The sequence below is a fragment of the Rattus norvegicus genome, chromosome 10 (assembly GCF_021556685.1).
Source record: "Rattus norvegicus strain SHRSP/BbbUtx chromosome 10, alternate assembly SHRSP_T2T, whole genome shotgun sequence".
Classification (NCBI taxonomy): domain Eukaryota; kingdom Metazoa; phylum Chordata; class Mammalia; order Rodentia; family Muridae; genus Rattus; species Rattus norvegicus.
The window spans coordinates 47846008-47870026 of NC_141543.1; the positions used below are offsets into that span (position 1 = coordinate 47846008).

General features: G+C 50.9%; 1 protein-coding gene across 10 annotated transcripts in view; it reads left to right on the forward strand.

Moving 5' to 3' along the window:
* Galnt10 (polypeptide N-acetylgalactosaminyltransferase 10) overlaps window positions 1-24019 on the forward strand; it is a 145810-nt gene that overhangs the window by 117382 nt on the left and 4409 nt on the right. For 7 of the 10 annotated variants that reach the window (XM_087569572.1, XM_087569571.1, XM_087569574.1 and 4 more), the window contains 6 exon segments: window positions 6097-6282; window positions 9927-10110; window positions 12244-12361; window positions 19181-19288; window positions 22204-22425; window positions 23288-23404. In XM_087569572.1, the coding sequence (XP_087425698.1) occupies window positions 6097-6282; window positions 9927-10110; window positions 12244-12361; window positions 19181-19288; window positions 22204-22425; window positions 23288-23404 (935 nt within the window). 10 annotated transcript variants of the gene reach the window in all.

The window sequence follows — 24019 nt, forward strand, 5'->3', positions numbered from 1 at the left end:
AGCAAAGGCTGGCTTTACAATGCTGCGTGTCCTGAGGGTCGATACATTCTGACTTTTATGAGCAGACATGGTCTGGTCAATGTAGAGCCCTAATGACCTCTCTCTGAAATCCCTCAGTATCTTCCCCAGCGGTGGTTCACTTACCTTTCCACACAGTGAATGATGCCCCCATGTATTGTCACTGGCCAGAGCAAACGAAAGCCCCAGGCCATCCTGGGGCTTGGAATTGGGCAACTGACCCATCAGGCAGGGTGGATCGAGCAACCGAGGAATGGAGAAGCTAGCTGTTCAGTCACGTGGTTACCAATGCCGGACAGCTGACCGAACGAAGCTTCTTACAGGACTGGGCTGATCCTTCGTTTCCCCATGTGGGGCACAAGGGAGGGTCATAGTGACTGCCTTCTGAAGTCTTGGGAATGAAATGACATTGTATAGCAGCATATCACACAGGGCTTCGGTACCCTAAAGGTCCGATGCTCCTGAAAATATTTCCTTTGGTGAGAAATACCTTCAGATCAAAAAAAAAAGGACTGCATAGGATGTCTTCCACTGCCGGAGCCCTCCTCTTCCTCCAGAGGCTTCACTGGTGCCTCGGGGCACTCTGAAGTCGACAAGTAGACACCTCCGTCCCTGAAGATGAGCTCAACTTAGAACATGAGAAATTCAAGCCAAGCCAGGATGTCATGAGACCCGGAACACTCACAAGTACACAAAGGACAGCATCTACCACTTCGGTGGCCCCGGGCGGCCTGAGGACCAGCTGGACAGTGCTTGTTTTCCACCTCTGTGTCCAACCCAAGCAAGGGACATACAGATATTCCAGGTGCCCCCTCAGACAGTGTTTCTAGTTAGAAGCATCAGGCTTTGAAATTCAGGTAGAGTCCACATGGAAATTGATTTTACAGCTCAGAGCACCAAAGACTCCCAGAGAGCCAAAGGGAATTTGAGTCCGTCTTCAGCACTTAGCATGCAACTGTATAACCTCGGATCAGGAAACTTCTCAACATGAGACAAGGGTGATGTCCTGGGGCTGCTTCCGTGTGGTATTGACAAGAAGCCACGGAGAATTTGATGGTGACATGTGTAAGCTTCTGGCTTAGTGCTGAGCACAAAGGACACCCGGTGAGCAGAGTCCACACAGCCTGCCTCACTGAACTTGTGGTTCAGAGCTGAGGGGTGTGGGACGTGAGTCGCAGGGCACTGCCACCAACTAATGTGGCACCCACTTTGGTCACAGAGGTAGAGAAAGGTTTCTAGGCCTGGCGATGGATTCCGTTGGTAGAGTGTTTCCCAGTGTAGCCAATCAGTGAGCTCCAGTTTTGGTGAGAGACTTTGTGTCAAAAATAAAGTGGAGAGCGAGAGAGGAAGATGCTCAACTTCCACTTCCGGCACGCGCACACGCGCACACACACACACACACACACACACACACACACACACACACACACACACACTATGTTAATAGATAATTTTAAATGGTAATGAAAATTTTAAAGCAAAAACTTTGAGAAGGGCGGGGGAAGGGAAACAGCTAACCCATTAACCTGTCTCCAGCAGCCACATGTGGTCGAGGATGTTGTCTTTGCTCAGCCAGCCCTGTCCTTGCTGCCTGTCCTCGGCAGCCACGGCTGGTAACACATCAAGGTCTGCCTCCACCTACCCCTGGCATTCTCCATGTGACCAGTTTCTCTCCAACAGGCCACCAGCCAGTGGCTTCTAGCTTACCTTCACCCAGCGTTAACTGCCCTGAACCGAGTCAATGGCTTAGCAAGTAAAAGCGCCTGCCATCGCACCTGACAAAGTGTGGCCAGTCACTAGAGCTCATGAGGCAGGAGTGAATCTTTCACACACACTCCGAGCTGACTGTGTACTCTGTTCCCTCACATAGTAGAGGGCAGGGGAGATGGGCATCGGATTGTGGATCAGGGAAGGGGGGAGAGGTGTAGGCAGTGAAAGGCATTTTATGACTCTGGAGTAATTCTGAACTGGGAGATAGTCCTGCCATGTTGACCTACTGTGTGAATCTAAGTCACTAACTGCTCCAGCCCTCTCACTTCCTTGTTACGGGGTGGTGTGAGTTAGAAAGTATCAGATGAGAGGTGACATCAGTCTCTGTAGACCTGGTGTTCTAATTTGTTACTGTTTGTTGAGCAAATTACATCTCTGCTCTGAGCCTTAGTATCTTCTTCTGTAAACAGGACCGCTAGATACTAGGTGTCTGAGGTAATGCGTGTGAAGCAGGGAGACCTGTGTGTGAGCCCGGCTCAGCAGGTGTCCCCTGTCATTGTCACCATGGTGACCATCGTCCTCATTTGCAGTTCCTTTTAGCTCCAAATCCTGAGACCTTCTCAGATGTCCCTGTGCAAGGAGACTGGCAAAATAAGGCAGCCGTGCTTTGAGTAAATACACCTCCTCATACAGACAGGAGGCAGTAATTGCCCCTAAATAATCACTCCAACTTTACCACGGGCTGTCGAAAGGCCCTAATTGGCCCATCAGTAACAAGCGCAGCCATCTGCATTAGGGTGATTTAGCGATGGGGCCCTGTGCACGTGAGGCTCTCAATGATTACATGGGCAGAGGTGATATTTCTCCCTCGGTGGGAGCACTGGCGTGTGGCACAGAAGATAATCTCACTCCTGAGTTAACAACCCACCGGTTGAATGCAGCCCCGATGCAGCAGTGGGCAGAGACTGGCTGTGAATTTCCTCTTTCCTCAGAGAGACTGTGCTAGAGGAACAAAAGCTTGGCCACGCCTCTTGCTGTGTGTGTGTGGGGGGGGGTCTCGCTGCCTGAGAGCAAACGAAACCAAGGCTTGCTCCTTTTGTGATTGTAGCCCCTCCCCAGTATATTTTTTCAGGTGCTCTGCCTTCATGATACAAGGCAACACAACCTGTGGTTCTCTTCATCCTGAAGAGGTTCTGGAATCTGAAGTCCATGTGGCCACAGCCCCCACCCCCTTAGAGCTGTTGTAAGTGGTCCCTGGGGTGACTTGTGTGGTTCCACAGGATCTCAAAGGGGAAGACACCTCTTACGACACACTTATTTTTCCCCTACCTCAAGGGGAAGGCCTCAGCTAACTTCCCAGATCACCTGTTCTGACAGACCTGACCTCTAGTTCATAGCTGGCAAGGCAAAACTAAAACAAAAAGAATTGAGGCTTGACTCTATTTTTACTTGCTATTGGGATTTTTTTGTTTGTCTGTTTGTTGTTATTATAAATGGTACCAGTTGTACATTTGTGGGGTTTCCATAAAGTCGTCTTTAAGAACAAGTATGGGTATGGAGTTACCTCAGTGGATAAAAAGTGCTTACTGTGCAAGATTGAGGACCGGAGTTCGAATCCCCAGAAATCCTGTAAAAAGCCAAACAGGGCTTTGTATGTCTGGGACCCTAGCTTTGGGGTATGGAGGCAGGTGGAGCCTTATGTCCATATTCGCAACTTTAATTTTTCAAAGCTTGCTTTTAATGATGATGCTTTAACCTCCCTTCTTGCCCACCACCCAACAGAGGTAGTGAAAAAGAAAGGATACGGGGCAGTGGACCTGCTTAGAAATTGTTCTTTGGAGCAAATCCAATCTAGGAAATCCAGGAAATCAGCTGTTCAGTTCACAGGTCCTCAGCGGCAGCTTAATCCACTCACAAACACGTCACGAATACACCAGCAGTCCAATTCGTTAGGGTCGGGATGGCAAACACAGACCAGCAGCAGTGGCACCACCTAGCAGGAACAGCTAGGCCTCTGCCGAATTGGCACAAGTCAGCAGGAGCAATTATGCCTCCAGGGCCAACAGGAACCCCAGGAGAAGTTCTCAACTGTGCCTCTCTCAGCGAAGCGAAGATCAGCAAAGACTCAAGACCAACAAGCCTTGCACAGCAACGCTCTGTAAGCAAGGCTCGCTCAGCCTCATCACTGCTCATGAAGTCCTATTTATATCCCTCCAAACATCACGTGTCCTCTGTGTGCCTTGCCTCAGCACATGCATCCAATCAGCCTTAGTCCACAGAGTCCCAACAAATGCAACTCAACTATGCAGTGTAAGGCAGACCAATACATGCTCGCTGTTAGCATGGAATCCTTCATCACGTGTCCTTTCACTTGTTTGCTAATCATCCCTTCCCGTGTTTGCCCCAGCAAAACACCATCCAACACAACTCACTTTCCAAAGATATTGTTCAGTATGTATATATGCATGCATGCATTCATTGTGTGTGTGCACATGTATGAAACACAAGTGTGCCATAGCACATGTGTGAAAGTCAGATCAAGAAACACGACTCTCCTGACATTTTCTTTTCTAAAACACCTCCACTATTCTGGGTCCTTTGTGGCCGTATAAATTTTAATAATGGTTTGTTGACTGTCACTTCTGCAAAGAAGACACAGTGATGCCAGCAGCTTTAATTTCGTGTCCCTAGGAACCACTGTCATATTCACCCCTGATCTGAGCGTGGGATGTCGTCTGTCTGTCTTGATGTTTCATGTTTTCCAACCATGTTTTGGGTTTAGGGGGTTTTTGGTGTGTGTGGTTTTTTGTCGTTAATGTTGTTGTTGTTGTTGGGTTTTTGTTTTGTTTTGTTTTTTTGTTTTTGGTTTTTGTTTGTTTGTTTTGAGACAAGGTTTCTCTGTGGAGCCCTGGCTGTTCTGGAACTCACTCTGTAGACCAGGCTAGCCTCAAAAATCACAGAATTCCGCCTGCCTCTCGAACGCAGAGATTAAAGGTATTCACCCAAAAACAAATGAACATCAAGAGAGACCAACAGAATGGCTGGGACTTGTTTTTATTTTATGTTTGCCTAAGTGTGCACATGTGCACTGTTGCATGCAGTGCCCTTGGAAGCCAGAAGAGGGCACTAGTTCCTCTAAAACCAGTAAAGCCTTTATGTGGGTGCTGCTGGACATTGGTCTGGGTCCTCTGCGAGAGCTGCTAGTGTTCCTAACCACTGAGCCATCTCTCCCACTTTGTCACATTCTTTAGAGTATTGTTTTGTGTCTTCAGCGGTACCACCTAGAACTCACCCAGCCTCATCTGATCTTGGAAGTTAAGCAGGGTCAGGGGTGGTTAGTACTTGATTGGGAAACTGCCAGGGAATATCAGGTGCTGTAGGCTTTTACAAAATAAACTGTTTCATGTGTGCGTGAGGGGAGGGGAAAGGCATCATGGGTGCACCTCGGGGCAAGAGTGGGAAGGAAAGGACAAGGGAGTGAGTTTTCTTCTCCCATGCGTGTCCCAGGAACTCTGGTCATAAGGCTTTGAGGGAAATGCCTTTACCTGATGAGTCATCTCACAGGCCTGAAAGAAAGTCTTCAACACTTATTCAGGACAGCTTTCCCAGGCGTAGGGCAGAAATCCAGTCCATGTAGAGTAAACAAACAAGAAAAGCTATTGTATATGAGACCGACTGCTTCAGGTTGAGGGAAATGGTTCCCCCACACACACTCCTGTTTCCCCATGCATGTGTGTGTGTGTGTGTGTGTGTGTGTGTGTGTGTGTGTGTGTGTGTGTGTGTGTGGTGCCACCCACATCCAGGGTGTGGCCTTCCCTCGAAGACACACCTAAGTCTGTGTCTCCTAGGTGATTTTGAATCTAACCATCACACCCTGTCTTGGCTGCATGTTGCCTGCAGCCTGAGTACTCCCTCCCCTCCCCCATCTTAATTTTCCCCACCCAGGACTTATAGTAAAGCACCTTACCAGGTTGCAAGGCCATCCTTGAGCCTGTCGGTGTGACCAAGGGATGGATTACAGTGATTGGCTAAGCCTGAGCCACATGCTTCTCCCACTTACTCCAGGGGAAGGAGGTCAGTTGGATGGATGTAAGGGGACGGTCAGTCTCCTCAGGAAACGAGTCTTTCTATCAGGAAATGAGGGAACTGGCACTAGACAGGCATAAACACCTGCCTGGAACCCCACTCTTGCAAGTGATGTCTTTGTGTCCCAGCCCTGGTGCATCACTGGACCTCTGTGAGCCTCAGTTTCCCTATCTGTCTGAGGCCCGTGAGACAGTGAACTGAGAATCAGTGTCCAAACTGTGGGTCACAGAACAGTTCCCACGCAGCCACTCTGACCTACCTCTCTCCTCTGTCCCCTCACAGAACACCTGAAGAAGCCACTAGAAGACTACATGGCCCTGTTCCCCAGCGTGAGGATTCTCCGGACAAAGAAACGGGAAGGCCTGATAAGGACCCGAATGCTGGGGGCTTCGGCCGCCACCGGAGATGTCATCACATTCTTAGATTCACACTGTGAAGCCAACGTCAACTGGCTCCCCCCTTTGCTTGGTAAGGAGTGGGGTAACCCGGGTGTCTGGCCTTGCACTCCAAGGTGACTCTAATACTTCTTCTGCCTACCTGGCAGCACACCGCAGAACTCCAGGCTCCAGATGGGGCTCAGAGGTTCAGGCCTGTCCCCTTGTTTCATAGACTAGGAAAGTGTCAAGCTTCAGTGACCAGACAACTTCTCTCAGATTGTCCTAAGCCTGTTGGAGAGCAAACCAAAGCTTTCTACCTTTGAGAGTCAACTTATGGGACCTGGGGACATAGCTCAGTAGGTCGAGCACTTGCCCAGCATGCATGAGTCTCTGGGTTCTATCCCTGGTGTAGGACTGCATAAATCAGGAATGATGACACACCCCAGCACTTGGGAGGTGGAGGCCAAAGGATCAGAAGTTCAAAGTCATCCTCAGCTAAAGGCCACACTGGGATTCACGAGACGATGTCTTAAACAAAAGAACCAAATTGTGGTGGCTGCAAGGGAGGCGTCTTTATTCTAAATGAAAATAGTTACTGCTCAGCACCGATACTGTAAGCCAGAAAGGTTGCAGGGAAGATCACCAGGTCCCATAAGGGTGCACAGTTGAGATGCTTGGTGGCTTGCTTGTCCCCCCAGGCCGTTGGTGTCAAAGTCACCACATGTCAAGCACCAGAGTCTGTTGTTTTCCACAACTCCACACTGCTTCCAAGGTTCCTTTCCTCTCAGACGCCCAGGAGGGAAGCATGATCCAGAAACCTTCCACTAAAGCCTGTGGGTAGAGTGTGGGCATGAGGGACTTAAGGGTAGCAGAAAACCAGGACATGAGGAGATATAACCAGGCAGACAGCTAAGATAGGTGTTCAGTCAGGGCTTGGAGACACAGCAGGGCAGGGCCAGGGAAAGCTGTGAGGTTGCCACCCTCAAGAGAAAAGTGAACTCCATCCCAGGGGTCAGGGGTCAGACATGTATGACAATTGACCAAGCAGCATGATCCCCCATGATGCCCCAGTCAGACCCTCCGGCCCAGACGTGCAGATTGTGGCAGTCCAAGGAGCCTCGCTAGTTACATTTGCAGGCAGCTCCTGGTCCAGCAGCCACAGCAGTAAATGCCACTGTGAAAGTCAGCTACACACAGTCCCACAGGATAACCCAGCTGGGTTTCTTCCTGACCACGTCACTAAGAACTTACCGAACTATGTGCTTCTAACAGTCATGCCCAGGGATCTCACTGGGCTAAAAGGAAGACCAGAATGTCTGGTAAGCTGTATTTAATTAAACCAAGCAGTGGCCTCCATCTACCTCTCATTACCAGGGGGGAAGGGGGGAAGGACGGAAAGCCTTGGCAGCCAGCAGCACATTTGCAGCCTGAGAGGTGCAGCCGTGTAGAGGGTCCTTTTGTGAGAATGAGGTGGTGGACCAGAGTTGAGCTTGTCTAAACAGCCCTTAACTCTGTTTCCATGGACATGTATGAGGGCTATTTTCATCCTCCAAAAGGTGAGCATCCCCTCTCCCCTTTTTTTTTTTCCTCCCCTCTTGTAGAAACACAGGAACTTCCACAGAGAGCCCTGCATGGCTTTTGTCTGTGAATCCATTGACACCTCCAGGCTTGGCTGGCTCTGCCCTCATTAATGATTAGACATTGTGGAGCCCTGAGGACTCTGCCTGGTGAGAGAGCGACTCTGAGTCGTCTCCTTTTTCTTCACTGTCGTCATGGTCCTCAAGGCCTTCAGAGTCCCTCTGAGGTTAGGCCACATCCGTACTTGGATTTGACCCACCCAGTTCAGCAGGCAAGCTTAGCAGTCTTACCTACATTCTGCGTGTAACAGAGAGGACATAGGTACTCCCAATGGCTGCTTTGAGTGTCCTGCAGTCATGGTCATAGAAAATGGGGAATACCAGCATCTCAGTCTTCAGAGACCCACAAGGAAAGCAAAACTCGGAGGCATCAGCCAGCCATGTCCACAGCTGCTCGATGAAGGGGTATTGATGTTGTAAGACTGGGCGTTCAGCTCCCAAACGAACACAGTGACACAGCCCACTGTCACCCAACACAGTGACACAGCCACTGCCATCCAGCACAGTGACACAGCCCACTGCCATCCAGCACAGTGACACAGACCACTGCCATCAAGCAGGGCCAACTGTCAGCCATCACTGGCACTGATCAGCTGTGGTAGTGAAATAACCACAGAGGTCTTGAATAATCAGAACAGGAACCCCTCTCTAGATCTTTCCCTCAAGGTCCCTAGGAGTCATGAAGATAGTCCCACACAAGGGAAATCTGTCCCCAGGCAAATGGGAGCCATGCACCAGGAGTTCTGACCCAGTGGATAAAGAGAACAGTAGAGAGGTAAAACTAATCCCAAGTGTTTCCAGCATTAGTCACACCACTGTCCATCTGGAGATACATGGTGCAAGTGGCATTTCTGTAACTCCATGTGTGTGTAGGCGTGTGTGTGTGTGTGTGTGTGTGTGTGTGTGCGCGCGCGCGCGCGCGCGCGCGCGTGTACTCTCACATCCTAAACAAATGCTCTACCTACTGCTAAGCTACATCTGCAGTCTTTGCAACTACTTAAACCATGTGTCACAGTTAGAAATGCAGTGGCTATCTCAACCTAGTACACAACTGTGTGCACACATTAGGGCTAAGCCATGCTTAGAATCTGCTGTCTCATGAATTGGGGGTAATGGTCACTGTTCTCCAGACTTGCATGCTTCTATGTGTGTACACATACACACCAACACACACAAACACACACACACACACACAATTTCACCACTCACCTACCCACCTGTAGGTTATGCCTTTGGATTAAAAAACAGACACAAATGGTGTTTTGTGAAAAATTCTGTATGGCTTGATAGAATGTGGGCCCAGCCCTTGTCTAGCCCTCTAGGGCCTGAATTATTGAACATGACCCATGATCCTTGACCCAGCACAGCCCATCTGCCCCTCAGGGCAGATCATTGACCCCACAGTGGTCCTCCTGAAGCAGTCAGAGCTCCCTGTGGGAATGACATAGGGTGGCTCAGACCAGCACAGTGACTCCCAGGGTTGAAAGAAACCACGACATGGACTGGGTCAAGGCCCCATTTGCTGTTTCGAATCACCCCACCTATAGCATTCCACGGGTGACACACTGCCTGTATACCTTCCAGCTTGGGGACTCAGGACTTCCAAGGCATGTCTGCTCCCTCTTGGACAATTTTGTTTAAAAACTCAAGCTGAATTCTCTTACTGATGATCACAGCTATGGGTGCCCATGAGTAGTCAGGGACAAACGGACACTAGGGAACTACCTGACTGCTTTTAGCCATGAGTCATGATCAGGGTTTGGCAATTAGGCCCATGGCAAGGCCAGAGTAGAGGTCCACGTAGAAGAAAATCTGTATCTGTCCACGGCAGAGCCATACCCTCACAGTCTGTGAGTGGACATTCTCAAATACGGCACAATCTAAGCCTTTTAACAACCTCGGAGGCAGACCCTCCCACCCCACTTCACAGAAGAGATCCTGGGGCTTAGAGATGTTGTCTAAGGAACTGCTTCCTACAGTGCTCGGTCTGAAAGGTAGCCATGGTCATCCCCAGGGATTGTTCAGAGTAAGTGCCCTACAGAGCAGGAACAGCCTTTGGCTGCTCCCTCCACTAATGGATGTCTCTCCACCACCTCAGACCGCATCGCTCGGAACCGAAAGACCATCGTGTGCCCAATGATTGACGTCATCGACCACGATGACTTCCGGTACGAGACACAAGCCGGGGACGCCATGCGGGGTGCCTTTGACTGGGAAATGTATTACAAACGAATCCCAATCCCTCCAGAGCTGCAGAAGGCGGACCCTAGTGACCCATTTGAGTAAGTACAACTGGCCTGGACTCATACTGGTGGTGACCAGGGCCCCTACCAACACACCGGGAGTCTTCACTTATCCTCTTCCAGTACAGGGGTCCCAGGGTCCTGAGCCCACTCAGAACCCAGCACCAAGAGTCTTAACAGCTAAAAGTATCTAGTTCTCTGGACCCCTTTCTTCATCTCAAGTCTTGGACGTCCCACACATACCGAGCCCTTTGCCAAGCAACCATCTTCCAAGTGCAGCAACTGTCCTAGACCACCCAGAGTGAATATCACCTCACTGAATGTCACAGTTCATTCCTAGGAAGGCAGGGTTTAGGGTCAGCGATTTGTTCCTGGGGCCAAAAGCCAACTTCGATCGAAACCAATGGCTCTGAACCATCCCACAAATTCCCTGGGAGTGAGCCCTGCCCCCTTTGAAGGCTGAGGTGGGGACACCGAAGTACTTACTTGCAGGATAACCTGTGGTGTGTCACACCCTTAGTAATGTCCCAGGGATCCCCCCATCCACCTGCCACAAGGAAGGTGTCTTAGTTAGGGTTTTACTGCTGTGAATAGTCACCATGGCCAATGCAAGTCTTATAAAGGACAACATTTAATTGGGGCTGGCTTACAGGGTCAGAGGTTCAGTCCATTATCATCAAGGCAGAAACATGGCAGCATCCAGGCAGGCATGGTGCAGGAGAAGCTGCGAGTTCTACATCTTCATCTGAAGGCTGCTAGCAGAATACTGGCTCCCAGACAGATAGGTCAAGAGTATTAAAGCCCACACCCACGAGGCCACACCTACTCCAGCAAGGCCACACCTCCTAACAGTGCCACTCCCTGGGCCAAGCATACACAAACCACCACAGAAGGCTTAGGAGTTACGTGGTGAGGTGTAGCCTGAGTCCTGGAGCCAAGCAGGGACATGAAGTCTACCTCCACGCATGCTGGTTTGAAGGTTTGGATTTTCAACAGACTGGGGCACAGCCATCCATCGTAATAGAATTTCATGTAGCAGACGTTAGGCAGCTGCTGCTCCATGCTGCCCTGTGCGAGGCACCATGGTTTCCCTGGATCCCATCATGCCATACCCTGACTCTCTTACACCATGCCACACCTCTGTCCACCATGTCTGTGCCTTACTGGTGTGGTCCCGACCTCCCCTGCAGCGTTTTCCCTCAAGAAGCCTCTTGGGTTGGGGATTTAGCTCAGTGGTAGAGCACTTGCCTAGGAAGCGCAAGGCCCTGGGTTCGGTCCCCAGCTCTGAAAAAAAGAAGAAAAAAAAAAAAAAAGAAGCCTCTTAAACACCTTTTCCTCTGAGCATCCTTCCTTACTCCCTATCCGTGCCTCCTTTCTCCCCCTCAGAGCTGGAAACAGACACAGCCTTTGCCTTCCTTAGTGCTCTTGTCCGTACTCCCCGTAGGTGGCCTTTACTATTTATCCTCCATCTGTCTCCTGGATCCCAATGTGCCAAGGCGACTTTACCACACAGCTATCTCCCGAAGGACAGTGGTTTGTCTCCTGACCCCTCCAGCACCTGCTTCATGAGTGGCATTCAGTGATGAATGAATGAATGAATGAATGAATGAATGAATGAATGAATGAATGGACGAACGAACGAATAAAGTCCATCCTTCCTCCCAGAGTAATCGGAAGGATTGAGCTGGAGTCTGTGGCAAGTAGCAAGCATCTGCTTACTCAGCGGATCCTCAAAGGACCCAGGTGCTTGGGTTCTGGCCCAGAGGCTGCTACTGTAGGCCTGGCGAGGGCCCAGTAGAGCTGTGTTATTTTTCAATCTCTCTAGAAGGTTCCGCAGCACATACACACTAAAGACAACGGTCCAGACCCTGTAACTAAGGGGAAGGCTAGAGACGTGTCTGTGATGCCGCTGCAAGGCCTGTGGGGAGGAGCTGCTGCTCCTGCCGCAGAGTTCACCTCACAAATACTCTCAGGTGTTAATTGCATCAAGGGACTGGGGATCCATTAGGTTAAAGTGTAGTGGTTTATGAGAGGATGTGGCAGGCAAGAAGGCCAGGTCCCTGCCCATGAGGCCTTGGAGTCCCCAGCAAACAAGCTCAGTTTCCGGGGACACCATCAACCAGGAAGCAGGCCTTTTGACTATATCCTCACACCATGCCTCTTCTCCAACAGGTCTCCTGTGATGGCCGGAGGGCTGTTCGCTGTGGATCGGAAATGGTTCTGGGAGTTGGGCGGATACGACCCTGGCTTGGAGATCTGGGGAGGGGAGCAGTATGAGATCTCCTTCAAGGTGAGTCCTCGTCTCCTGTGTGCAGCTGCCGCGTGGCCTCTCTGCTTTTGGAGTAGAGAAGTCAGAGCTGGCTAGCCACTCTCCGTGGTAGGGGCAGTGAGAGGGATCTTCAAGCCGCCCGGTCGCCCCATTCAAGCATTCGCTTCTCCTCAGCATGGCAAAAGGCCATGCCAGAGCTTCCCACCAGCATTCGGAGGATGAAGACAGACAAGCCTAGCCCTCGGGCCACGCAGCCTCACAGATGGTCAGCCTCACCTCCCTGGTCACCTTTTTAAGTCCTCCCTCTTGTGTGTCACGGCATGAGTCGGTGTGGACCACAAGGTGGAAGCCCCCGTGGAGGGGTTGGAAGATCTCCATCCAAGTTCTAATCCCGTCAGTCAGCAGCGTTGACTTCCAGTGGCTTTGATCACTTGTCCAAGCTTTGCCTCCTCAGCTGAATGGGAGACTCGTACCCCCTGCCCCACCCCCATCCCGGCCCCCACCCTCCACACACACATACAGCCTAGGACCCAGGAAGGTTGACTACCATGACTAGAAAGTGCTTAGCACAGAGCCTGGACCACAGCCAGAGATTAGTGGCAGACAGACACTGCTAAAGATGGCATGGATCAATATTTACTATCGCCTGTGGATTGGTTTGGAGCCAACGAGCTGACCGACAGTTACTACTTAAGCAACTAGTTTACCACTTGGGATGTGAGTGTGCATTCTACTCTGTATTTGTGGGGTTCTGTTCCGGCCCTGAGGAGAAGAAGACTCAGCCTCTAGGAGGGAAAGAATAGGTTGTCCTATACTCTTGAGGTCCATGAGGACCAGTATCAAGGGCAGGTGAGATGACTTATGGGTCGGGGCACTCACTGACTGCCAAGCCTGATGACCTGAGTTTCACCCCCAGAACCCACATAGTGGAACCCACAAGTCATCTCCTATATGTATGTCATGACACCTGTACGCACATGCGTGTGTGCACACACATGCACACAGTGATAGATAGAACCAGCATTCAACATGAGCAGCCCCTGGCTGACAAGTTCCCAACTCATGGAGACAACCAGCACCTTTACTAGGTTGAGTGTTGCGCTTCAGTGCAGCAGCAGTCAGATGTGAAGCGCTGTGGTGAACGACCTCAGGGCTGGGCCCAAGTGGTACACATCAGGTCCTGGCACTGCCACCTCCAGCGGCTGTGTGGTCTCAGCCCACGATGCTTCCCCTCACTGAGCCTTAATTCCAGCTTCCCTCAAATGAGGTTAGTGGTTATGTGGCTCTCAGCGTTGTTGGGAATTAATGAGACCATGCTTGCTAGGGGCTATTTAATAAGAGTTCTAAAAGAAACATTATCATCATCAAGTCATCAGGATCATCTACAGGACCAGCTGCTCAGTTCAGACCTAGGGAATACAAACGGCTCCCTAGAATTCCGCGCAAACATTTCTCCAGTGTGATAGAGACTAGTCTACATCTTTACGGACCTCCAGGTCTTTGAGAGACCAGCCTCCCGAATAAAACTAATGTTGGGGGTTGGAGAGATGGCTCAGTGGTTAAGAGCACTGACTGCTAGGGGTTGGGGGTTTAGCTCAGTGATAGAGCGCTTGCCTAGCAAGCGCAAGGCCCTGGGTTCGGTCCCCAGCTCCGGAAAAAAAAAAAAGAGCACTGACTGCTCTTCCAGAGGTCTTGAGTTCAATTCCCAGCAACCACATGGTTGCTCACAACCATCTGTAAAGAGATCCAATGCCCTCTTCTGGTGTCTGAAGGCAGTGACGGTGTACTCATATACATAAAATAAATAAATATTTAAAAAAAAACAAAAACAAAAACTAATGTTGGTATCAAGGGATAATGCCCCAGAGTATTTAGCAAAAGATTCAGCACCAGCCAACCGGGACGAACGCTCTGTAACTGCACTACTCCAACCCTGATAGAGAGAGCAGGAGGCTGCCGCAGCCCTTCACACATGTCGGACCTGTGAAGGCGATGCCTGTGTTACACCCACCTCATGGGAGCAAATAAATTTCAAACTACACAGTCTGCAGTGTTTGGGCCAGGGCCTGGCCCCAAGCCTACCTGCTCCAAAGTCTACATCATCATCATCATCATCATCATCAGCATCATAAATGTATACATATATATCCATATCCTGTTGAGGGGGAAAAAGCAATTGAGGGGAAAACTAGCCTAAGAAAACCAGCTGCACTCACTCACTTGCCCTCACTTCTCAGGTTTTTACCTCTCCTGGAATCACTCTATTTTACTTGGTGATTCTTTGGGCTCTCAGTGAATAGAATGAGTAACAGTCTAGGTCGGGAGTAGCAAATAAGGGACAGGACATGTGGCTTAGTGGGTAAGAGCACCTACTGCTCTTGCAGAAGACTCGTTCAAATCGCAGCACACACATTGGGCAGCTTACAGCCCCCTCTAACTCCAGCTCCAAGGGATCAGACACCTCCTTATGGTCTCTGTGTCTACTTTGACATGCACAAATGCACACACACCCACATACATACAAAAAAATTTATTTGAGACAGGGTCTCTCTGTATGGTCCTGGCTGTTCTGAAACTCACTCTGCATGTAGACCAGGCTGGCCTCAAACTCAGAGATCCACCTGCTTCTGCCTCCTGCGTGCTGGGATTAAAGGCATGCACCACCACTGCCCATCTTACATAATTTCTTTAAACTAAAACACATATTTTTTAAAGAAGAAAAAGAAATAGCCTGTGAATCTCTCCCCAGACGCCTTTGGTAGGGGCCTCCTCAGTGGCTAGGCATCCTGAGGCTGCTCACTCTGTAGACTGAGAAGTGACATTGTGTGCTGTGGATGCAGGCTTTGTGAGCCGTAGCACAGAGGTCTTGTCTGTTGGCTCAGTCTCCCCGGCCGGTGCAATCTCACTTGGTAAAGGCTGCATTCCGTCAGTGTAGTGAAGTCATGGATCCAACCGCCAGGCACTGCCTCACGACACATTCTTCCGGGTTTGTCCCCAGAAACAGACCCGTCTGAAGAGCGGTGTTGCCAGGTACTCCACTGCAGTAGATCTAGGATCTGTCCGTGTCTGACTCATTGCTATATCCCAAACACCCGAAGATTTGCCTGGGAAGGACCGTGCTGCATGAAATCTGAGGCTGGAGATGTGTGGCCGGGATCAATTGTATCACCAGCCAGAGCCGCTTCCAGCCCCACAGTACCTCCTCCTCCAGAAGCTGCTTCTGTGGAGAAGAGCAGACAGGGAGTCATTCACAAAGGGGGTCTCTAAGCCCACAAGGTTTCCATTTTGTTCCTTATGTTCCTAAGACGCATCTAATGTGTCATCAGGCAGTCACAGCAGAATAAATGATGGGGGTTTTGTTTTTTGGGTTTTTTTTTTTTTATTCCTCCACTCAGTTTATTTACAAAAGACTCACTAATGAAGCCACACTGGAGACTGAGGAAGGGAGCTGGCTCGAATTCCATCTGATCCAATTATGCTGGGCACTCTCTGGGGAAAATGAGCCAGAATAATGAGTGGGCCTGGCCTCAGGGAGGGAGGCATTCATCTCTCAACTCACTCACTCTCCCCCTGCCCCTCCCCCTCTCCTTCTCCCTCTCCTTCCCTCCTGGCCAATGACAGCCCCCCTGTCCTGCCTATGTTCCAGGCCTAAGGCAGGCCTTGTCCAGCTGCCATGCTGTCTCTTTGAACACTGGTTCTGCCTCAGCTAGGGTTCAGCCCCTCCCTAGGGCCTCTCCCTTTGCCGAGACCCCATTCTTCATGGTGACAGAAATGACAATGGCCCGAGAGACGCAAGTACACTACCAGAAATTAGGATGGATCCGTCTGTGCCATTGGGCCTGACAGATTAATCCAGCTCTGATTCCAGACCAGGCCTGTTTCTCCTGACGGGAGAAGAGTGAACCCGCTCCAGGACTGAAGACTAAGCTGGGCGGTAGAGGGCTTGCCCAACAGCTGTGAGCCCCTGCCACAGAGGTAACGTGTTTATTCCATTCCACTGATGAATCGGTTGGCTACGGTGACACATACATGTAATACCAGCACTCGGGCTGAAGCAGGAAGGAGCTGGTGAGTCTCAGGCTGGTCCACACTACACAATAGCAGTTCCCTGTGTTGAAAGGAGGGAAGGACAGACGGACGGATGGAGCAAGGGGCTGGAGATGTAGCTCACTTGGTAGAACGGTTGCCCAGCATATGGGCTCTGAGTTCAATCCCCAGCATAAACTAACTTGGCGGTACAGAAAAATCAGGAGTTCAGGGTTAGCCTGGGCTACATGAGACTTAGCCTCACAATAAATCAGAGAAGTTGGAGTCTGAACACTGTCTAGAAGTCACTGATCTCTTCCTTCTCCTGCAGAGGTCTTTGCTTTGGAGTCTTCTGCTTGGAGCTTGGCCTCTCGTCAGTTCTAGAAGTGGACTAAGACTGGGCTCTGCAGCTCAGCCCACCATCACCCCAACCCCCACCACCCCACCCCACCCCATCCTGCTTCTCTTCTCTCTGTGCCCCCAACATTCCCTGGGACCAGTAACCCAGACCAAAACCAGTGTAATGTTTGTACAGGCCAGGCATGAAGGACTCATGGTTCCCCAGTCAGAACCCCCCCTCATCCAGGGCCAGTCACTCGTCTACCATGGCTCACTCTCCAGTGCTGTCTCCTGCAGCTCCCCAGCAGCCTATGGGAACCTGTGGGAAGCTCCTTGAGTGCTCTTGACCTGACAGTTGCCAATCTGTCCCAGGGCCAGCTGCAATTCTGGTCCTCCTGGAGCCAAAAGGGTGGTGTGATGGGGAGGAACTTAATTGCAGTGGCCTCAGTTTCCCTGTATGAAGCTGCATTGGCTGTAAAGGAGGCAAGGCCTGAAGGTGCAATGTGACTAGCTAAGGCCAGATCCAGGCCTGGGGCTTGGACCTACGGTGGCTGCTACAGTCCAGTACAACTCAGGATGCCAACCCGAGTCTCTGGCTTTCTGTCCCAGGAAGGGTCAGCCCCCCGTTTTGGGACCTAACCTTTCAGGTTGAGACATGTTTGCTAGTAGACAGAGGTGAGGGGGAGCATGATCGTGAAGCTGTCTGCTCCACTTCATCCAAGGCAAAAATAAAGGAAAGCTGCACCAGAGAAAGATGGGCTGGGCCCTTCTAGTTCAGACAATGACTGCTCTCCTGGCTAAGAAGGACATGAGACCCTTTCTCAAGACAAACAGATGGACCTGAGACCTCAGCCCCCAAGGCTGGGAAATAAAGCGACTATCCTGGCCATTGGCCCCAGGAGAAGTGAGTAGGGCACAGAGAGAAAGTGCTGACAGGCACAGATGCACAGGGAGATCTCAGCCGAGATGCATCTGTGCACATAATTATGTTGCATTTAATAGGAAAGCAGTGAAGAGAAGTGCTAGCCCCTGCTGGGAGCCAAGATGCCCCTTAGAGGTGTCAAGGCAGGGAGGCAGGGAGCTAGCAGAGCTCAGGGTCCAAGGAGTTCTCCAGACTGAGGGAAGAGCTATGGAGAGAGAGACCAGGACAAGAGGTGGGAGACAAGAGGGGGAAGACAACCTCAGGGACCCTTTTCATGCTGATGTCCTGTGCAAGGTGCATCTTGGGTAGTCCAAGTGGACTCAGTAGTCATCAGCAGGCTTAGCACAACGGGAATTTCCATTCTGAGTCAGCCACCTGCACCTCCATCCAGGGCTGGAATCCATGGAGAGAATCCAGCCAGGTCCTCTGTGAGTTTGGGACATCCTGGTCTCTGGGAACACCTTGGCTGCCTCAAGCCTTCCAGCAGAACAAGGTCACCCTGGTTCCTTCAGGCTGGTGGCTAGTGTGGCCAGGGATAAAGGAGCTGGAGGTCCTGGCAAAAAGAAGGCTTTGGGTTTCATTTGTCCATTGCACGGTGGAAGGACTCTAAGCCAGCAGAGCTGGGGATAGCAAGGAGACGGATGCAAGTTGTCTCCACCGGCTTGGCACCACCTCTCAAAGGCAGAGGGTGGCCTGGCATCAAGCAAGCATAACTGCCTGGCAAAGTAAAGTGTGCTTGCCCATCAATCCCCGGCCAGGGGAGAGTGGCCATGACGGGAGGCTGGCAGCTGATCGATATCTCCTGCTATAAAAATGAAGTTCTTGGCTCAGCCTTGACATTAATCTAGCATCCGGAGCCCATTATCTTGAGACCAGTGTTCTGTTCCATTGACCAGCCGGGGTTTTCCTCTTCCCCACCGTCAGAATAGAACTACTTTGCCCAGACCACACCTCTGCTGACTGCATTCTGGAACAGCTCCCACCCTGGGAAATGGCAGAAAGGACATCCTGCATCCATCCTGACAGGAGGTAGAAAGACCCAAGACCCTTTGAGAGCCCCCAGTGAGTCCCAGCAAGGGCACTGCACAGAACTGGAGTCGTCCCCATGCCAGTCTCTCGATCCACAGGAGACGGAATGTGAAAACATGGTCTATGGTGTCCTGGAAGCAGCTGGGACCCCACACACCCAAAGCCACTGGGGCCTCAATTCTGGACTGTAGTGTCTGCCCGGGACTGCACCCACTGCGTTCCATGAGCAGAGCCAAATTGTAAAATTGAATGGTACGAAGACATCCTGTTTAGTCGCACCCTATCGAGAGCCTGTGCCTTCCCTTCCCTCACACCCCACTGGGCACCAGGCCTCCAACATCCATGGTCCAGCATCTGTGCCTACCCCCGGCACACTCTCTGGTCTCTTTTCCTTGCAGTATTTTTCAGGGCTGTTCTGAGTTCAGGACTTGTGAAGGCCATGCACGCAGGCCACGTGCTGGCATCTGAGGGCATGGGGACATAAGGATAGAGGTGTCACCTTCGTTTCCCCTTCTCCCCTACAGGTGTGGATGTGTGGGGGCCGCATGGAGGACATCCCCTGCTCCAGAGTGGGCCACATCTACAGGAAGTATGTGCCCTACAAGGTCCCTGCCGGAGTCAGCCTGGCCAGGGTAAGGTGGTGACTTACGAGGGGATTGGGAGCAGCATGGAGGCCTCCTGGGACCCCGGGCTGAGTGGTTGATAGATGATTTCCAAGTGAAATGCAGCCAAAATTTTCAATTTGTCCAGCACCAAAAAAAAAAAAAAAAAAAACAACTGTTTGACCCGAAAACTATATTGGGGGTTGGAATTAACTGCTGACTACAAGGGGTGATCGTTAGCAAAAGATGTGGGGAGTGTGGGATTTTTTTACTGGGGAAATAAATTTTATTGGAAAAATATGAATAAAAAATATGAATAAAGGGAACCTCAAAACTTAAGTGAAGGGAGTGCCCCTGAAAAGATACAGTGCTGTTTGGGGTGCTAGAGAGGCCAGAGTACAGCCACACACCCCAGAAAGAACCTTGGGGGGCCCTTCTGGTCTGAGTTCCCAGCTGTCCCTGTCAAAGAACCATTTTCCCAGCTTCAAATACCGCTGAGCCAGACGTGGTCTGGAAGGCAGGGCAGCAGAGCCCTCTAGTGGTGAACGTCTCCAATGACAGCCTCCAGGCCTGCTGCTCTGTGGCCATCCCCTTAACAGGGGAGCTGGCTTCCAGATAAGACCCACCAAGAGTTGGAAATCTTCCTAGATGCTGTTGGCCTTCCCTGAGGAATGCCAAACTGGAAGACAGAACCAGTCTTTTCATAAGCTAAAGGCTGCTACTCTTGGAGGCTACCAGGATCATGGGGACTGTGACCCCTGAGCAGGACCCCACTCCCCAATTGCATTCTTTCCCAAGCCAGAGATGACTACCAGGGTGTTAAAGGGCTGCAGTGCCACCACATAAGCCTGCCATGCAGCCAGACGCCCTGCAGAGTAAGGACACACTGACCTCCCTTCTGCCTGGGTTCTTAAAATGTGTTAAATAACTCAAACTCCAGCTCGGACCTGCTCAAGTCTGACAAGCGCCTACATCTTTTGCCTAAACTCCGTGACTGTCCACACAGGTGTCGGCGGCTGCATCCCCGTCAACAGCTGGGGCTGGACAGTGCGTCTCCATGTCTCACCTGAATCCCGTTCAGGTGTTCAACATCCTTGGCCATCTGTCCTCCCTCAGACCCTGTGTCTGACATGAGCTAGCCCCTGTGGTCCATCCCACCTCTTCCCTGTAAGCCTGTCACCTGTACACGAGGTTCCCGCGCCCACCGAGACTGCAGCCCACTGCTATCCTTTAGTTCCAAGTCAAATGCAACATCTTTGCTCGTCCCGGCATTCCTGAATCTGAGACAAAGGGAGCTGAGAGTTCACTCAAGCTTCATAATCAAGATCCTGTCTCCAAAGACAAAACTAAGTCAGCTCACTGTTTTGGCAAGGAAGCTCAGAGGCTTCTAGGACACTTGCCTCCTAAGTGGCACATCTGCCTCTAGAATAAACAGTGGGTCTTACCGGGCAGGCCCATCACTGTAATTAAAGGCAACCCTGCAGCAGGGGGAGGGGCCAGGCCTTGATAGACAAAGGAGGAGATTCCCAGTGTTCTAGATTATTCCTGATGCGTGGGGTCCTGATGCCTTCCACTTCCACCTGACCCAGCATTTGCATGCTGCATCGGCACCCAGTGAAGTAAACTCTCTTTCCAGTGGGGTTGGTGGCAGCAAGGAAGCTTGGCTGTCTCTGGGATTTACCACAAGGTTCCTTCCCATGCATGGTCTCCCTGGTGTCACTGCCATGCCTCCCTAAGCTCCAGAGAAGGTGACTTTCTGCTTGGCTTAAGAGCTAAGAACAGTTTTCACAGTTTAAGCAATTGGAGGGGAATCTACGACACTTGAAAATCAAATGGCATTTGACATCATAAAGTTTTATTGGTGCCTGGCCCTGCTCCCTCATTTACATAGGCCCTGTCTGTTTTACAGCCCCCCTGCCTTGAGACCATCTGGTCCCCAGAACTCAGATCCCCACCAGAGAACACTAAAACATTTGTCCAGCCCCGCCATGCAGTCTGCTCCTAGAGCAGACCTTTACAGACAGGTGTGAATGACTGATTACACTTCAGAGGAAAACTCAGATTAACCTCACGATAGAAGTCAAGCCCACCCAATTACATGGGTATCCTGAGGGAGGGGAAATCAGGTCCTAGCCATTGAAAGAAGCCTGGGTTTGAAGGAAGAGGTTTTCAAGCACCAGCTTGAGCTGGACCCTATAGACATGTGCTCTCAGTTCTGAGTGGAGTCTGTACAAGATTTTAACTCTCCTGTCTCCACATCGGTCTGCTCAGGGCTTACCTCCCCCTGAGGCTACATCCAGTTGACACTGGTTGTTTTATAGTTGCCTGTCCTGAGGCTTCATAGTAAAACTTTCAAACCTCTAAGGATCATTAGAGATCCCATCTCTTGGTAGGATTAGACCTTCTGAGTGCAAATTATCCTTGTTGGAACTGTTGTTAAAAAATGACAGAAACCGGGCTGGAGAGATGCCTCAGTGGTTAAGGCACCGACTGCTCTTCCAGAGGTCCTGAGTTCAAATCCCAGCAACCACATGGTGTGGCTCACAACCATCTGTAATGGGATCCGGTGCCCTCTTCTGGTGTGTCTGAAGACAGCTACAGTGTCCTCATATACATAAAACAAGTAATAATCGTTTAAAAAAAGATACTCAAATTGGCTTTGAAGAGCAGGAGAGATGGCTTAAGGGTGTTCAGTGTGCAGGTATGAGGATCTGAGTCTGGATCCCAGGACCCACGTAAAAAGCCAGACCACAGACTCCTTGTGACCACAGCCAATCCAGGGAAAGACAGGATAACTGGGGTTTGCTGGTTACTATCCTAGCTCCAGGCTCAGTGAAAGACCCTGTCTCAAAAAATAAAATAAGGCACAGGGGCTGACGAGATAGCTCTGGGGTAGCCTGGGCTCCTCGGCAAGCTTGACCCTTGCAACCCTCTCTCAATTCCAGAACCTGAAGAGAGTGGCTGAGGTGTGGATGGATGAGTATGCAGAATACATCTACCAGCGCAGACCGGAATACCGCCACCTCTCAGCTGGAGACGTTGTGGCCCAGAAAAAACTCCGAGGCTCCCTCAACTGTAAGAGCTTCAAGTGGTTTATGACCAAAATTGCCTGGGACCTGCCCAAGTTCTACCCACCTGTGGAACCCCCGGCTGCGGCCTGGGGGGAGGTGAGTGTGAAGGAAGGGCTGGACACACAGTGGGAACGTGCCCAGGAAAGCCTAAATGCCACAGTCTGCTCTTCCCTCTCTCTCTTGGACCCTGTCCTGGTGGCGTTGTTTTTTGTGCCGACATGCAATTGAATGTTCTGAGTAGCTAAGCTGGGTCGGCCTCCATTTTTCCTTTTGACTATGAGACACTGCTGGATTTGGTTTGGTTTCTAATGTCCTTTGGCTTGCGATGCCGGAGACAGGAACTCCGGACCTTTCATGTTCTAAGCCATGCTCTTGGGTGAGTCACGCACACAGCCTGTGGTGCACGTTGGAAGGGAGACTAAGAGTATACAGGTCAGGTTCAGAACAGCTGAGTAAATAAATATTGTCTCTTGGTGATGTGTACGTCCTCAACAAATGCTCAGCCCAGAGCCCCAACCGGACCCCCAGCTTTCATGGCTGATGTATGGGCCAGGGCCACTCTCATTCTTTGGAGTGGGTTGGGGAGAACCCCCACCTCCTTGTGCCATTCTCTTACCCGAAAGGATAATTCTACATGGACGGCAAAGATTTTGCATCCCTCCTGAATCTCTTCCCAAATACCATCCCTGGAACCTGTCCCCTTCAGGTCCTTTGAATTGGGGTCAAAACGGATCCTGGATCTGTTGGATGGAATGCTTACAGAGTGAGGCCAGAGAAGGACCTTGGCCTCTGGACTACTTCTTTCTCCCAGAGGACCTCCCAGCAGCTTGGGGCAAGCTCCTCATGGGCAGTTCGAAGTTCAGCCAGTCTTGGATTTCTGTCTTAGTCTCCCCGGCATCCAGCAGGGCCCAGTGGACTCCTTGAAGTGTCTCAGTGGCTGATCCTTTTTCTCCCTCAGATTCGCAATGTGGGCACAGGACTGTGCACAGACACGAAGCATGGCACATTAGGCTCCCCGCTGAGGCTTGAGACCTGCATTCGGGGCCGTGGGGAGGCTGCCTGGAACAGCATGCAGGTAAGGGCCACTTAAAGGGACTCTCAGGTCCCAGGTCAGTTGTCCATCAGAAGATGAATCTTGGAGCTTCCAGAGCACCAGGGAAGGGGGAAGGGGATTCATGCATATGACAGGTCCCACTCTCATGCCTGTGACCAATAGACAACTTTGGCTCATTTCCCTAAGTTTGTGTATGTGTGTGTGTGTGTGTGTGTGTGTGTGTGTGTGTGTGTGTGTACACACGCACGCCCATGCATGCATGTGTCTGCTCTGGTTTCTGTTACTATAACTCAGTGCCGTGTACTGAGTACTTTATAAAGAAGGAAAGTTTATTATATACATGGTTCTTTAGATACAAGAGTGGGACACCTGCCTCTGGCCAGGTCTACTCTGCTTATACAGTCATAGTGCTGGCTAACGAGATGACCCAGCCAGTAAAGGTACTTGCTGCCTTACAAAGCTAAAAAAAAGATGAATTCAATCCCCAGAACTCAGGGTAGCGGGTGAGAACCAAATCCCTAACGTTGCCCCTGACCAACACATTCATGCTGTAGTACATGCAACACGCGCACACATACACACACATACATGCACACACACAGACACATACACACACACATACACACATGCACACAC